The sequence below is a fragment of the Netta rufina genome (genome assembly GCF_964035555.1).
Source record: "Netta rufina genome assembly, chromosome: 4".
In the NCBI taxonomy this organism is placed as follows: Eukaryota; Metazoa; Chordata; class Aves; order Anseriformes; family Anatidae; genus Netta; species Netta rufina.
In genome coordinates, this window is record NC_140127.1 from 9,973,337 (window position 1) to 9,989,555 (window position 16,219).

The 16,219-nt window shown below is 36.7% G+C and overlaps 1 protein-coding gene across 1 annotated transcript in view; it reads right to left on the reverse strand.

Moving 5' to 3' along the window:
* Positions 1 to 1,187: 1,187 nt before the first annotated feature.
* The window catches only part of SMARCAD1 (SNF2 related chromatin remodeling ATPase with DExD box 1), a 42,595-nt gene continuing 27,563 nt past the window's right edge, over positions 1,188 to 16,219 (reverse strand). Inside the window, exons 9-23 of the mRNA XM_084285454.1 lie at positions 13,998 to 14,200; positions 12,748 to 12,838; positions 11,503 to 11,602; positions 9,851 to 9,910; positions 9,564 to 9,639; positions 8,761 to 8,896; positions 7,684 to 7,821; positions 7,300 to 7,395; positions 6,459 to 6,576; positions 6,076 to 6,197; positions 4,772 to 4,960; positions 3,978 to 4,096; positions 2,819 to 3,001; positions 1,990 to 2,099; positions 1,188 to 1,706 (exon numbers count right to left, since the gene is read on the reverse strand). Coding sequence (XP_084141580.1) covers positions 1,645 to 1,706; positions 1,990 to 2,099; positions 2,819 to 3,001; positions 3,978 to 4,096; positions 4,772 to 4,960; positions 6,076 to 6,197; positions 6,459 to 6,576; positions 7,300 to 7,395; positions 7,684 to 7,821; positions 8,761 to 8,896; positions 9,564 to 9,639; positions 9,851 to 9,910; positions 11,503 to 11,602; positions 12,748 to 12,838; positions 13,998 to 14,200 — 1,803 coding nt within the window. The 3' untranslated portion in view covers positions 1,188 to 1,644. The remainder of the gene's footprint in view (positions 1,707 to 1,989; positions 2,100 to 2,818; positions 3,002 to 3,977; positions 4,097 to 4,771; positions 4,961 to 6,075; positions 6,198 to 6,458; positions 6,577 to 7,299; positions 7,396 to 7,683; positions 7,822 to 8,760; positions 8,897 to 9,563; positions 9,640 to 9,850; positions 9,911 to 11,502; positions 11,603 to 12,747; positions 12,839 to 13,997; positions 14,201 to 16,219) is intronic.

Consider the following 16,219-nt stretch of genomic DNA (forward strand, 5'->3'; position numbering starts at 1 on the left):
ATGCATCTAAAAAGCTGATTGAGTAGAGTAGAGCCTGAGGCAGAGGTGTTGCTCCAGCCACCTTTCCCTCACTGCTAATGAAGTGTTTCATCAATCCAATTAATGTCCGGTGGGTTCTCAAAGGGAAGAGAAATTAATCTTACTGGACAGAAGTAATCTTACCTATATATTTTTTTTTTTTTTTTTGACTTTCAGTGCTGGAGGAAACCAGAATAAAGGGGAATAGAAGTGTTTGGGAGGGTTAAGGACATAGCCAATACAAAGAGGAACTACCCACTTTGTCAACAATCTTCACGCTTCTCAAACACTTGTTGTTCCTGTTACACCATTACAAACAATGCAGCTGCCCAGCCGAGCTGCTGCCCACCCCAGTACTAGTTCTCCAGCTGCAAAAACATTCAATTGCTCAGTATCTCTTCTAGTAAAGGCAACAAACAATGGTGGCAAGGGTGAAAACAGGTGTAGAACAAAACGAATGAATAAACAGTTTGTTCTTCCAGCCAGGGGATAAGCAGGTATGTGGAACTGCTAACAACAGGGTGGGTTGTAGATGCAAGCAGTTTACCCAAACTCAAGGGGAGACAAGTGCTTGCAAGAGGACTCCACTGTCTGTTTTAAGTAGGTAAACCGCAACAGACTTGGGTAATCCTCTGGGCTGCAAATGAACAATGCCGGGAAAGTGCTTCCCCTTACTTACCTCCCCCCTTTTCATGTTACTACAGAAGTGACATAAATCAAGAAGTTCAGAGATTAAACAGTTATTGGCAGAAATGAAAGCAAGGTCCAATCTTAAGCAGAGATGTGTATTCACATCTACCTGCTTTTGCGATTCCTTGCATTTTGTTGTAGCTCTTCACAGATTTTTCCTTCTTCAGCTTCCACTCTCTTCTTCAGTGAAAGACTTCAGATTGCACTCTGGATGGAGAGCTCTGTTTGGCACTATTTTTATAACCTATATTCTATCACAACTTTGATTCGAGTATAACAAATTATCTACTACATGTATATTATCTACTACTGGATAAAGCCACACCAGGTCAAATAGAGCATTCCAGCTCATTTTAAAGCTGCCTCTTGGATTACACGCAAGGAAACATAACATGCAAGTTTATCAACCCCCATCCCACAATAACCACAAAATGAAAACATTTTGTTAATCGATGGAGTTTTTATTTGAACAAGTTGGTACAAAACCAGTACAGTACATCAAGTGAACCAAAACAAGCAGAAACAGACTCGAGCATTGTCAAATAAGGCACATATAAAAAAATCTACACGCATAATCCAGTGAAACAGACAGTCATTTCATATATATATTTGGAGGTAGAAATAATTACAAAAATACTGACAAATTTTAAGCAGTAGCAGATCTGTTAAAACAATTACTACTTAGGTCCCCATTTTAAAAAATGTCCTGGAAAATAACGTTTTTTCAGCATCTGATGTTGGCACATTTGTGCTATTTCTGTTTTCAAGCATCAAAAGAATGCTGTTGCTGTTAAAAATCATCAATACCATGAGGAATACAATGAAGAAACTATAAAAAGTTATAAATTTACATTATTGGTGACCATGAACTTTATGAACGAGTTCTTGGGGTACAATGTTACCTTTCTTCCTTGAATTCCACAACATATTTACATTTTAGAGGCCTAATGAGGCTTTTAATAATGTGGCTATATCTGCTGGAATGGTTCCTTCTTCTCCTGAAGGATAAAAACATGCATTAGTGTTTAGTGTTCAGACAAAAGTCTGGAATACCAAAACTGTACAAAATCCTCTCTTGTAAGCATCTAGCATTGACTTGTGTGTCAGATTCCAAGAGCACTTCCTGTCCAACTGCACAGCAAGTCAGCACAATACATCTTTCTAGTTTAACGTAAACCAAAATTGTCTTATCTGAATCACAGATCTTGTTTTTCAGAATAACATGTTTCAGTGATCTCCCTAACTCACTTAAGCGGACATCATTATGAGCAGGAGACTTACCCGAATCCGCTGCAGTCATATCTTGTTCTAACTTCAACTTCTGCTGGCTGATTTTGAGCATGGATTCTTCAATAGTCCCTTTACTGATCAGCTTTATGACTTTCACTTCTCTAAAAAGCATAAAATAGTATAAATACATTGTAGTAGTTTCTCTGGATTAGTGCAAATGGGAAAGACTCAGGCCTTTGCTCAGGTGGCAGTGGTTTAAAAACAAGGAGGTTAAAGGGCAATACTCGAACTTCTAGTTTTTCTTTTTGGACCATCTGTGCTCTGTACTTCCAGAGAACTTCTTTCCTCTTACACTCAGCCACCAGAAGGGGCTATGTGGTCTCAAAAACCTGTGCTAATAGAAACAACTGAACTTCTCCTTGTCCCACACTACTGTCAAAATATCTGTTACTGAACACATTCTATTGCCCACAACAACTTATTCCTTACTGAGGATTCTAAAGCAGATGATTGATTCACTTTTCAGGACAGTGTAGCATTTTAGAGATTCGTTATCTTTGGAAGACGACGAAGAGCTTTGCTAACCACTTCCAAAGACATCAGATCTGCATTCATATACGCCAGTTTCTAGCACCAGAAATTTAAGTTATAGAGAATTTGATAAAGGAATAGGATGCAGTTAAGGTTCGTTCTGTCTGCACCACTTAATTGAAAGCAATTACTGCTTAAGCACTCTAACTGTAAGACAATTATGCTCCCATGCAATCCAGAGCTGGTTTACGTAAGTCTCTGCTTAAAATGGAATTTTAAAATCAAAATATTGTCCTGCTTTGAGAGCTTGCCTCCAAGAAAAACAAACATTATAATTAAGAAGTCTTACCTTTTCTGACCTACTCTGTGGCATCGATCTTCTGCTTGCTTATCATTGTATGGGTTGCAATCAATGTCATGAAGAATAACAACATTTGCTGAAGTCAGATTGATTCCCAAGCCACCAGCTTTGGTTGACAGGAGGAACACAAATATTCCCATATCTGTATTGAACTGATCTATCAGATGTATCCTACAGAACAGAAGAACATTTGTATCAGGCCTTAGAAAAAAACAACACTCTCACTCTCAAGTTGAAAGAGAAGAAGTTAAGTTGATGATCTCCTTAAAAACAGGCCAGTGGTATTGCAAAGCAACTCAGAAGTACATAAAGGGTACCAACCATACCAAAGTTAGACATAAAGGGTACCAACTATCCTCAGGCATGACCAAAGAAACATACTTTGAGAGTGACATCCTGATAGCAAAGGATGAAGTGAAACTTGGACAAAAATGTTGGATTACCATCACGGAACATGATAAGCAAGCTGGTGCAAAAAGGTGGGGAGGACTGAAGTATGCAAAACAAATAGATCTGTGGGGCACAGGACAGGAAAAGAATTCAGGTTTGTGACTAACTGCACATCACAGAGAAAGAAAGCCTGAGATTTTAGCTGCAAGTAAGTAATATCACAGAAAAAAAAAGTTTTGTTTTGAAAAGAAAGCAAGAGCATCTCCAAAAAGTCACAGAACAGGAAAGAGTTGAAAACTATCGCAGCTCGAATACAAGAAAACCACTGCAACATTTTCAGCTGTTGAACAGGAGAACAAAGGAAAGGACAAAGGAAACAGTTTGTCCTAAAGAATGAAAGGGGCTTACCTGTCTGCTTTAATAAACTACACTTCAAAGGAATCTCTAAAGGTGAGCTTTTGTTACATCATCCTGACACACAAGCAAATCAAAACATATTTTAGGGCTGAAGATGCAAGTTTTCCATTTGGATGTGCTACGATGGTAATCGGATCATCTAAACTCCCCTTTCAGCCTTACCATAACACAATCCGAAATTTAACATTAAAGCCCTAACTAGAGTCAATTCCCAGCCACTGCAGAATTCTACATGTATACCTCAGAAAATCCAGGGTGTTATGTCACATCCTCCTACCACACATACATCCATTTCTTCACTCATCTTAAATAGACTTCATCATAGATAAGAGTGACATACCTATCAGAAATCTGTGTTTTTCCATCCAACCTAATATACTTATGTTGCCAATGTTTTAGGAGAACTTCCAAGATATCCAGCATCATGGTAAACTGGCTAAACAACACAACTCTGTCACCCTGGAAATGACAAAGCAAAATAAAAGCTTTTAAACACTTGAATTACAGATGATGAACTAGAAAAGATTTATCATTTGTGTAAAAAAAAAAAAAAGTGTGTTTACTTACTTTCATTAAAGAAATGTTAAATTTATGCCACTTTCTGTAAGATACAGACCAGTGGCACCCTATTGCATCAAATAGCACACACTTGTGCAAATTCAGGATCCTCTGAAGTATTATGCTACATGCTTATTTGCAGAATTAGCCAGTTTGAATAGATGACTCACAGCAGTGACCTCTTTTGTTTACATTAAAACAACAACATATGCTGAGTCAGTGTAATACACTCTTATTCAATTGCCAGAAGAAAGTCGGACTCAAATCTCATGGATGTGGAAATACTATCCATCGATACAGCAGCTGTTGTGTTAACTCAGAATGAACACTTGGAAGAATGGGAACTCTTATTTCGGTTCTGTAACTTCGTTGTTTATATAAATGCACAAGTAGGACTACACGTTACAAGTATTAAGTACCGTTCTGCAGTACTGCGCACGCATTAAGTCACTGTAATACTCCGCACAAAAACAACTGGCCTGCATATACAGCTACTTGTGAGCAGATGGTAACAGTTCTTTAGAGATGGCCATTAGATGGACAGGAAAGGACATTTCAGCCATTGGTACTACAAACCTTCTCTTTAAGTTCAGACAGAATACGTTCCAGTGCTCTAAACTTTCCAGAATCCAAGATCTGATCCATGTCTAACTTGAAGTCACTGACATTAGCGTATTGCTTACAAAGCAAATGTAGTTCAAAATCCGTCATTACTGTCATATCTTCGAAGATAAGGTCAGGATTTGCATCACAATGTGTGGGTTCCTATTAGCAAAAAAATGAAGGGAAATAATGCAATACACAACCTTGCTAAGCAGACTAGAAAATACAAACAAAATTACATCCAAAATTTCTGAAAGAACAAAAACAAAGTAGCACAACTAGACATGGACAAATGCTAGAGCATGGCTCATGCAAGCAACAAAAGATGAAGTCTAGAACCCCAGGTTTATAGTAGAGGATTGTTACTTTGCAATTCAGCTTTTAAAATAGTTTGTACTACCAAAAACTAAGAAGTATATGCTCAACCTCCACAGTCATTACCTAGTTCCCATCAAGCCCTATGATCTTTCACCCCCGTATCAGATCTCTTCCCCTGAAGAGGCAACTCCCTAAAAGGGAGATCCAATCCTTGGATAGATGGTAGAAGACATGGGAAGCCCAGCCCAAGATGTAGGGTGGGTAGAGGGATGTCATGCCTGGAAGAAAGAGGAAAAGAAAAGCCACATCTGGAGAGTACGATGGTATGAGCAGGAATAAAAAGGGGACAAAAATCCTTCATAAACCAATAGGTGACTTCTCCCCTTCCCCCAATCCTGTCTGGCTTTATTTTTAAACAAGCTGGAGATACTCAAAGCCAGCTGCAACTTCCTTAAGTACCTGCTGCATGTCCAAATTCTCTTTTGTTTGTACTTTAGAAACAGCAACAATTTTCCCCAAACTCCACAGGCATTAACCCCAGCCATACGACGAAAAAAATTAATAGTACAGTATTTATTTTACATTCCCTATTTTACTTCTGTATAGCCTAGATTTCTTGCTACTCAACAAATACCAATATACTCAAGTGTCCTCCCAAAACCTTTTCATAAGTATTTTGGTTTTAAGTTTTGGGGTGGAGGGAAGAAGTATTAAGGGGGTGCTAATGAAGAGATGACTGCAGTCCCAGAACTGTTCTCTCCATTCTAACACCTGATATAAGAATCAGTGTTAAAACACATACAGAGCTTGATTAGAGCACTGGATAGACACAGAAATAAAAAAGCAGCAACAATGAATTAAGATTTGCAAAGACGCACTTTTGACCAAAGGACTGACAAAGTCTATTTAAGCTGCACTAAATTAAAATTAAGAACTTGTGTTGAATCTCATCGCCTTACCTTGAGCATGAGTGTGGACATTGTCCTAAGCTTGTCAGTTGTGTAATACTGACGATGTAAGAGAGGATGATTAGCCATTTTTCGAAGTTGCATCATTACATTTCCCATATCAGAGTTTTTCTCTGTCAACAAAGGAATAACATATTCAGAAGCAGCTCACAGGTATATAATGCATCTTTATTTCTCAGAATATTATAAGGAATATTCTTTACATTTAATATTTCACCTATTAACTGGACTTAGGAAAAAAAATTATAGAAGGAATATAGCCACTATGAGTGTTAGACATCTCTTGAAAGCAAAGATTTTTATAGTCACGTTTAACAGCAACGTAGGCATGGAAAAAGAAATCCAGCAAAGGCAAATGAGACACCATCACATACCGTTACTGTTAATAGTTTTCTTTAGCTTATTTAAGAGATCACAGTAGAGTTGCTCTTGTTTCTCAGACATAGCACATAATTCAATGAGATCTTTTTTGGGAGGTAGCTGTTTAAGGACCTGACAGTAAAAAAAAAAAAAAGTAGCATGTAAAAACTGTACGGAATTACTGACTGCTATCTTACAAGCCTGCTTTTAAGCTATTGTACTCTTTCTTCTAATTCACCCTTTCATTGGCTGCAACTTTACTAACTGAAACTGAGTCAACAGACTGATTTACAAATTAAGCACGTGTTTTGGGTTATACATCTCACACACACTACTCAAGTAACATGACCTGCACACCTCAAAAAACACACAAAATAACGAATGCAATACTTGGAAGCTACTCTGCTATTAATCACAGTAATTTATTTTTCAAACTGACAACTAAGTGTGTAAGAATCACAGTAAGATACAGATACACTTTTCAGATTATTAAAGTTTTCCAGTGTTTTACACATCCCATTATAAATAGAAGCAGATAGGTTTTGGATTTTAAAATGAAGACATCTCTCACTTGACTGCTTAGTGCGCTAAATAATCTTTCAGTGATCTTTCTTAACTAAAATTCCCAGCTGCAAACAGTCAACAAATACTGAGCATCTAAATATCAAATTGCAGCAGCAGGTCACATTCTTAATTCCAAACTCCTGGAAGATGAAGAGTAGCTCAAGTTTCCTGCTTTTCTTAGATAAACAGGTAAAACTAGCATTGACGAAATACAGCACTGAATCATGTTAGTCCCAAAAATCATCAGGCTTTTTGATGCTATGGAACAATTATTTTAAAAATAAAATTTACCTCATCTTTTACTCTTCTTAGGATGAATGGTTTTATTATCTGCTTCGCGTGTGCAATCCTCTCCTTTTCATATATGCTTTGTTCTTCAGCACTCTTCTAAAGAAAATATTGCAAGAACTCAATTGCATTTTGAAATTTTCAGCTGTAACAATGCTATCTGTCAATTTTTTAGATTTTAGGGAAACTGAGCCATAAGAGACAGATCTAATATGACCTAACATTCTGAGACATCTTGTTATGACATATTTCTACTTGAAATGGTTTATTTCATTGTTTCACTTTGTTGATTTTGTAATCACGTTACCTGTTTCCATAAGGTATCAACAACACAGAAGTATGGCAAAAAAAAATGTTAACTTGGAGAAAAGAATATACAACACTTACTGTTTTTGAAGAGAACATCCTTCGGATTTCACTAGTGCTGCTACTGAACATATGTGGCATGACAAAATTCAAGAGAGACATCAATTCCAACAAATTATTCTGAACCGGAGTTCCTGTTAGCAGTAAGCGATTCTTTGCCTATTCATCCGAAGTGAAAAATAGTAATAAGAAAAATTAGTCAAATGGATTAAAAATAGTATTAGAAGAAGCAACACAGCTCACGGAGAACTGAGAAAGTGAACTTAAATTGTAACTATTGAAATTTAAAATATACTTAAATCTCATGGAACTATTTCCTGGTGAAGTCAACAAGATATTTTGGCGATCTGTGGGCAATTGACCTCAGAACAATTTAAGATTATTCAAGAAGCATAATCCAGATGTAAGAAAATCCCTGTGTTTTTTTTTCATTGCCCACATATCATATCTTTAAGGAAATCGAATATTTTAAGAACAAGTTTTGAATTGCAAGTACACGTCACAATTTAAAGTCTTAGAGATCAGCTTCTTAAAAATGCATTTAACAAAAATATTGAAAAATAAGTTGTAGTAATTCAAGTGGTAAGGATATTATTATTGTACCAATACTACAGCGCTAAATCAGTCATTAGAAAAAGGGCTGTACTCAAATTTTCTCTTAAATGCTATTAACTTAGGGTGCAAGCTACAATAAAAAATATTTTAAAGCTAGCTTTTCCTTTGTAGTCCTATCAGAATACATCCTTATATACTACAACATTTTTATATGAGTCATTTTTGTTTTCAGAATAGCAATTTTATAATCTTTACTGTAGCTTAAACTAGGAAATTGCTTAACACTGAAACTGAACTACTACTCTAGTTGTAATGATGCTCTAAGATATTAACTACATTTTTTTGCAAAGTCGTTTCCCTTGAAAGAGCTTATAATGCAGGATCTACTCCTGAAATTTCAACATCACCTGCACATCACCAAGTTCTGGACCACGATCTATCTATGACTTTTAAAATCAATATTTCTTTTGTTTCCCCACTACCCATAATGACAGAACAGTAAAAAGAGTTGTTTGTTGAGGGGGTTATTACTAAGTCCCTTACATTAATTGTCATAAGGTGCTGGTAGCGTACAGAGCTCATGTTCTTGAGCATATGACCTTCATCAAAAATTGCATAGTTAAGCTTCAGCCTGCGAAACAGTCCTCGATCATCTGAGCTGCTAATTGCACAGTTATACCTGTCAGAAGAATTCATCATAAAAACGCACATTAAATGCAAATTTAACATGAACATTCTGCTACCACAACTACATTATGTTCTATATACATGTACTAAATATATATATTATATTATATATAATATAATTTAGTATATAGAATATATAAATTATAATTTTAATTTTAAGAGTTACAGAAAGAAACATAAGGGGCCTTAAACTACAGCTGCCTAGAAGTAATCAGCCATGTGAGTTATCAGTCAATGCTTTTTGCAACACTTTCCAAGTCACAAGACACATACCAAACTTTTACAAAAACACAGTACCTGCTACAGCATTAATAAACATCTTTTTATCATTACTTGAAAAGAAAATGAAATTCCTTTTCCCATTACCGAATTCTAAACATTGCTTTTTCATTACTTGTTCTCTGAATTTCACATGCAAAGCAAAGATAGGTCAACATGCTTTACACACCCCTTGTTAAGTGACATTGAAAAAAATAACCCCAATTGCCTTTGGCTCTTGCCAAACACCACGCAGAAAGACTGAGGAAAACCTCATGGTCTTCAGTAAAATATAACTGGCAGATAACTAATTTTGTTATACCACTAGAGGTCAGTAGATGCTAACTAATTTGGTTTTTTTTGTTTGTTTGTTTGTTTTTTTTTTAAACTATTGTACTTACGTAGTTACAATGACATTGAAATCTACAACTTTATTATTAATGTCTGCCCGGAGATGTTTCCGGTCTTCCTGGGATCCTATAGAAGGACAAAACACTACATGAGTACAACTACATTTAATTTTAATGCATATAAAAATTAAGATGGTATAAAGGAATACTATCAGTATTAAATATCTGTATTTAAACAGTTACTTAAAAATAATGCTTCTATGAACAACTCATGTCTGCTGAGGCTGTACATGGAACCAACTGTATCCTTGGATTAATTTCTAAATTGCACTCCTCACCATAGTAAAAAAGGACATTCAGTTCAGGACACCACAGATGAACTTCTCTTATCCAGTTATCTGTAAGACATCATTTAAAAAAAGACAAGGTTATTTATACTCACATCTTACATAATTCCAAATGCACCTCAGCATTAAAACAGAAGCCTGATCTTAATGCAAATCCCTTATACTTCTTAACGTTTGAGAGAATTTGCTTTCTAAACACTGGAGAAATGGTAGCATTTAGGGAAATTAAGCAATCAACAATTGACAACGCAGGAACCATTAGAGTCTTCCTTCAAGAGGTTTCAGAAGTTTTATACAGCAATTCGAAAATAACATAAATAAACCTTTCTCATGCGACTCTTCCTACTGCTTAACTAAATTACACTCCAAACTCCTGCTGAAATCAAATACACATGGTTTACAGCCACCACCTTACCAGGTCTAAAATAATACAAGTACCTACTGCATTTCATTACTTCTTAGCCTGATTTCTCCCCCAGACATTATTTCCTCAAGAAGCAATCATTTAATTTATTGACCGTTTTCATTTAGAAGTGTTTCATCAGGAAATACGATGCCTCTGGGAATTGGGAAAGCTTCCTAACTCTATGCAGTCCCAGGTGTGCAGCCATCAAAGCAGCCACTGATAATGTTATCAGGCCAAAGGGAAAAGTGCTTTACAGTACACTGTGCGTGAGGGTTAGTCTCAAACAATCACAAACCACTGAGGAAGGGGATTTCTGGTAAATGCCACTTGGACCCAAGCTAGGGATGAAAAGACCCCTCAATGGAAAAGTATCAGAGAAACTATAGGCAGACCGCTTCCCAGGCTTTACCTGCTTGACAGCATCAAATAATATTGGCTTGCCCAAGCTGCCACTACAGTTTATAAGCCTCTACAGCTCACTTCACAAAAGCACTCATTTACAACACCTTAGATTTTGAAAACCTGGGTTCTAGTAGGTTTAAAAGCATACCAATAATGCCAATTTCGAAGTGATGTCGAACAACTTTTCTGATGCGTTAAAAAAAAAAAGTATTGGTTTCAGAAATTAAGAGCAGTATTTTCTTCCTAAGTTAAAGTTGCTGCTTTTTTTCCTAGTCATTCAATAAACCCAATTTAACTCCAAAGAACTAATTTTTCCTAAAACTCATCAGCTTTGTTGATGTATTTTTTTCCACTCTATTCTTTGTACTTTCAACCGATGTCATTAAACAACCAAAACACACTATTAGCTTAATTGTTTTAGGATTTTGATCTGCCTTTAAAGATTCTATGCAAAGACGAAAAAGGCATTGAATATTTTGAATGCAATGAAGCACCATCTGAAGACTAGAAATTTCAGCCAATATTCAGTAAAAGATTTAGCTAAACAAGATCAAATTGTAACATGCAGGTTTGTTTGTTTTGCGAAGCAGACAGACTTAATATGGATTTATTTAATATGCTCTAATTAATTCAGTACAAGCATGCCTCTAGTACAGATTACATTCCATTTCAGATGATTTATGGAGTTGAATATCACACCACAAGGAAACTGTTTTCTTTCATGAAAGTATTATCTTCACTTGACAGCCCATCCAGTTACCTCCCCAGTCTCTTTCTTAAAAAAAAAAAATAATAATAATAAAAAAAAAGAATAATTTTGAGGCTTACAACTTACCTAATGTTGAAGCTGGCACGACTATCAAGTGGGGACCTCTATTGCCCTCTTGGTAGAGATAAGCCAGAAATGCAATAGCTTGAATTGTTTTTCCTAAGCCCTAGGAGGAAAAAAAAAAAAAAATCAATTTAAACAAAATTTATAGTTTCTAGAACATAATAGTGTTTCATATTCCTAAAATGATTACACTGTAGTCAGTGTTAACTAAAGACTACAGATCTGCAAAAAATTAATCAGCATTATTTTCGGAAGACATTTCCTTCTCAAGTACAGCTCCAGTCAAACTCAATTATCTTTTCAGCTCAACATCTGAGCATCAGGTATTAACCTGCATCACACATGAAGTTTTTCATTTCAGTTCATCCCTCAAATCTTCAAGAAACTGTGGTTCAGACAACAGCTCATTTGGAAACTAACCATTTCCTTGCATCTGAACCAATCATGCAAATGACAGTTCAGCTATTTCTGAAAGTGGAATTTAATAGGGAAATCATGTTTGTTTGCAATATGCTTACATTTCTACCAGTGCTCACTTTACTGTCTTTTGCACCATGGATTTGAAATTTCATCTTCTCTACCAGAAAGTAAGAATGAACTGGTGCTAACAGGTATGAAAAAATACATAAATTGTGAAACGCTGCTTATGGCTTAGTGAAGCAAATCAATCTGTTCACTCAGTTTATCACAACACGAAAGACAGCCAGGATTAAAATCAGTTGACACTCAAAACCTCAAACAAAACTCTAATTTTGCAACTCACGAGGGGCATATTGACAATATATGGTCAAAATGCTGGAGAAGCAGGAAAGGCTTGTGCTGTTTTTGTCACTCCCTCCCCATATATTTAACTATTTTCAAAGTGATGTAGAAATGCAGAAGATAGGGGCTCACTACAGCTAAACACTGGACAAGCAGAGTGAACGGTATTTATTTGCACAGAGCTATGAAAATAAATGGTTCAAGGATGATCTTGTGGTACAAACTGGTTCCTTTCCATCAGATGACATCATATGACTTGTAATTATCACTGTCCATGAATCTCAGGTTACCTTTTACTTTCAAGTTGAGAGCTCAGCAACTACTTGTGTTGAAAAAAAAAATATGGGAAACATTTGGAGAAACTGTGATTCGTGTTAGCTAAAAATAAATGACAAATTCTTTCATTTTTTCCAAGTCCTAAGCAGATTATAACAAAGTCACTTACAATACTTTCAACAGTCCTTAAATAACCAGTTTCACACTTACCATTTCATCAGCCAAAATACCATTCAATCCATGTTTATGAAGAAGTGCTAACCAGTTCAAACCAATCTTCTGATATGGCTTCAGTTCCAAACTGTTTAAAAAATAATAATAATTCAGGTTTACCATGTTACCATCTTTTGTTTGTTTTGCCATGAAACAGTTTTATACTTATGTTCATTAGAGTATGGCAAATTTAATGCTGCCTGTATTTTACTCCAATCCAGAGAAAAACCATGAACTATTTAATTCATCACCTGAACACCAAAGAGCATCTCTGAACTAAGAAGTGCATCTGAATTCTCATAAGCGTTAAACAATCAAAATGAACACTACAATAAAATCCTTTCTTTTAAATTATTGATTGACAACCAGTTAAAAAGCGTTACACAGCCAGTAATTTTTAAAATATGAAGCAATAGTTATTAGTGCCAGTGTGGACACCAAACAGAAAACACACACAATCCACAAAACACTCCACCAAATCGCCTACTGTTGCATTTTTTGCCAAAAGAGACCAAAACAAAACAAACCACCACTGATAAGCTCCCTTCACACAATTCCCTTTCCCTCTCTGCTTCTATTTTCACTCTAGAAAAATTATTTTGCTACTTACCACTAAACCTTACAAAGCCTAATTTAGGTTCTACTCTGGCCACTTAAACTCCACACTTACTAACCTTTTCAAAAATTTGTCCCATCCCATTCCTCTGCCTGTCACCTATTTCCAATCCTCCTCAACTCTCTATTACCAATTTATCTGCCTGGAAGAAACCCTTTCCTCCAGGGCATCCCCCTGCATTCCTCCCACTGTATAGAGTTCCAGATCACTTTGCGTATCTACTTTCTGACTGAGGTCCCCAGTGCAGCTGATAACCTTTGCAAGTTTGCCCAGATTATTTGTCATTTGACGTCTGACACACAAGGCTTTCTGTTAGCGAAGCAGTTTTGTTTGTTCATTTGTCTGGAAGACAGGGACAACTTGCAATCTCATCACTTAAAATTCTACGTTCATAAAAAATTGGTGCCATTACACTGTTATATATTTTATGTTCATAATCCTTATCTTTCCTGATGCACCCGAAAACATTTGTTGCATTCCCTCAAGCATTGCACATGCATCCCTGGCGAGATCCCTGAGAGCTGCTGAGCAAACACAACTCTGCTTTTAGAGGGGACAATTTTGAAAATCCTGACGTTCAAGCACGGCTTACTATCCAACACCCTTTCAAATATTTAACAAATAACAACACCTCTTATTCAGAATGGAAGGCTGCTCTATGTTCCATCCACATCCTCCATCTTCAGTAATTTTAGTTACTTGTTTTGTTAGTTTATTTGAAATGTCTTCACATTTATTCATGAGCTTGAGAACCACGTCCCTCTCCTTCAGCAGGATCTTGCAATTCCACACGATGTCTTCTGACAAGCCACTAGTCTTAGTCATTTTTGTGAACTGCAAAACAAAAGAATAAAATACTGTGAATGCTGGTATCAGACAGGGAAGTAGCAGATCAAACACTGGTTTACAACTCCCAGCACTGTGCCTATCATCTTTCAGTTCACAAAGCTTTACAAGATTGTGCTGCCAGCACTGGAGGACTCATGTTTTGCTCCTTAGGCTTTCAGCAAGTTTTCCCCTAATCTTTCTTAGAACAGCAAGAGACAAAGCACTTCAGCACTTCCTTGTTCTACTGGAATGCCCTGAAAAATGAAGTGATTCGTGTAGCTGTTGCTCTTCCCTCTATCCACCTGCAGCATACCAAGGATTAATACAGAACAGCTCTGGCTATCTTTGCTAGATATTAAAAACACAAGGTATGAGCATAACATAAGGATCAAAGCAAACCAAGATATGAGGAAGGCTATTAAGAAACTGATGCTGGCCTAGAAGGGGTTGGCAACAGACCTGTTAAAATAAATAAACAAACAAAAAACAAAACAAAAAAAATGCATGAACAACAACAAAAAAAATACAAACCCAGAAAAACTGACAGTAGGGAGATAGTAGTAGATTTCTTAGTAAAAAACACACATTTCATTATGCATCCAACCACAGCTGAGCATTATTAAATCCCAGATCTAACTGGTATCTCAAACAGAACATTCAATTCCGTTGTGGGCAGAGTGAAAAAAAACAAACAAACAAAGACTTCAGGGTTAAAAAAAATCCACAAAATAACTTTTTTTTTTTTTTTTTTCTTTTTTAAGTCTCCAAGTACTGGCATGTTCAGAAAACCAGCCAAGACTAGATTCATCTCTTTCAGTTCTTCACTTTTTTTGTGTGTACTCGTTTTAGGACAGAGTTAGCTTCTTCCCAGCAGCTTGTATGGTCGTGCATTTTGGATTTGTGACCATAACAGTGTTGATAACCCACCAATGTTTTAGTTTTTGCTAAGCTGTGCTTGGAGAGGGTCAAGGCCTTTTCAGCTTCTCATACTGACACACCAGAAAAGAGGGTGAGGATGGGCAAGAAGCTGGGAAGGGACACAGCCAGGACACTGAACAAAGCAGTATCCCATACCATACACCTGACACCCTGCTCAGCCACCAAAGCTAAGGTGGAAAGGAGGAGGGGGCAACATTTGCAGTTACGACTCATCTTCTCAAGTATCTGTTACACGCAATGGAGCCCTGCCTTCCTGGAAATGGTTGAACATCTGCCTGCCAGTGGGAAGTAGTAAATCAATTCCTTGGTTTGCTTTGCTTGTGTGTGCTGCTTTTGCTTTCTGTAGTTAATTCTCTCTATCCTGACTCAAGAGTTTTCTCACTTTTTTCCTTCCAATTTTCCCTCTCTCCCTGCTGGGGGGGAGTGTGTGCGCATGTGGGGTCAGAGCTGCTTTCTGTGTTTCAGCTGCCTGCCAGGGTCACACCACAACAGCATTAAGGTACTTTATCAAACTCAGATTCACTTCAACTTTTTTTTTCCTTGCAATGAATACTACCTTCTTTGTAATCTTGCATAAAACAACCTGGTCATTAGCACTTACAGGTAGTTTTCAATGATAGCACCACCATTTTGACAAGATTTTAGCAACGTTCGGTGTGCTTTCTTTAGCACATGTATGTTTGAAGTCAGTATTATCTTTTTTTTTTTTTGAACCTTATTTGCCCTTCTGCAAAACAAATACATTTTCTAAATGCCACAGCAAGCAAGCTGGCAGATGAGTCAAAATACTGGAATCTTTGATGGAAATACCCATTAATACAAGGTTTGCCCTAACTCCTGAGCACGCCTGGTTTACAAAGTTGAAGCACACCACTGCTGAAAACAGAAACACGCAGTTGATCCATGAGTACGTTTTGCTTTCCATAACACTTTGATTCCTTAAATAAAAGGTAGGTATTTTCTCCTGTCTTGGTTGAGAACAGACCTTTAAGTGGTGTAACTGCTCTGCCACCATCCTCAACTACTCAAAAAAGTCTCCAAGAAACATGTAGATATAGAACACATTAGCACTGTTTAGCGGTGGAC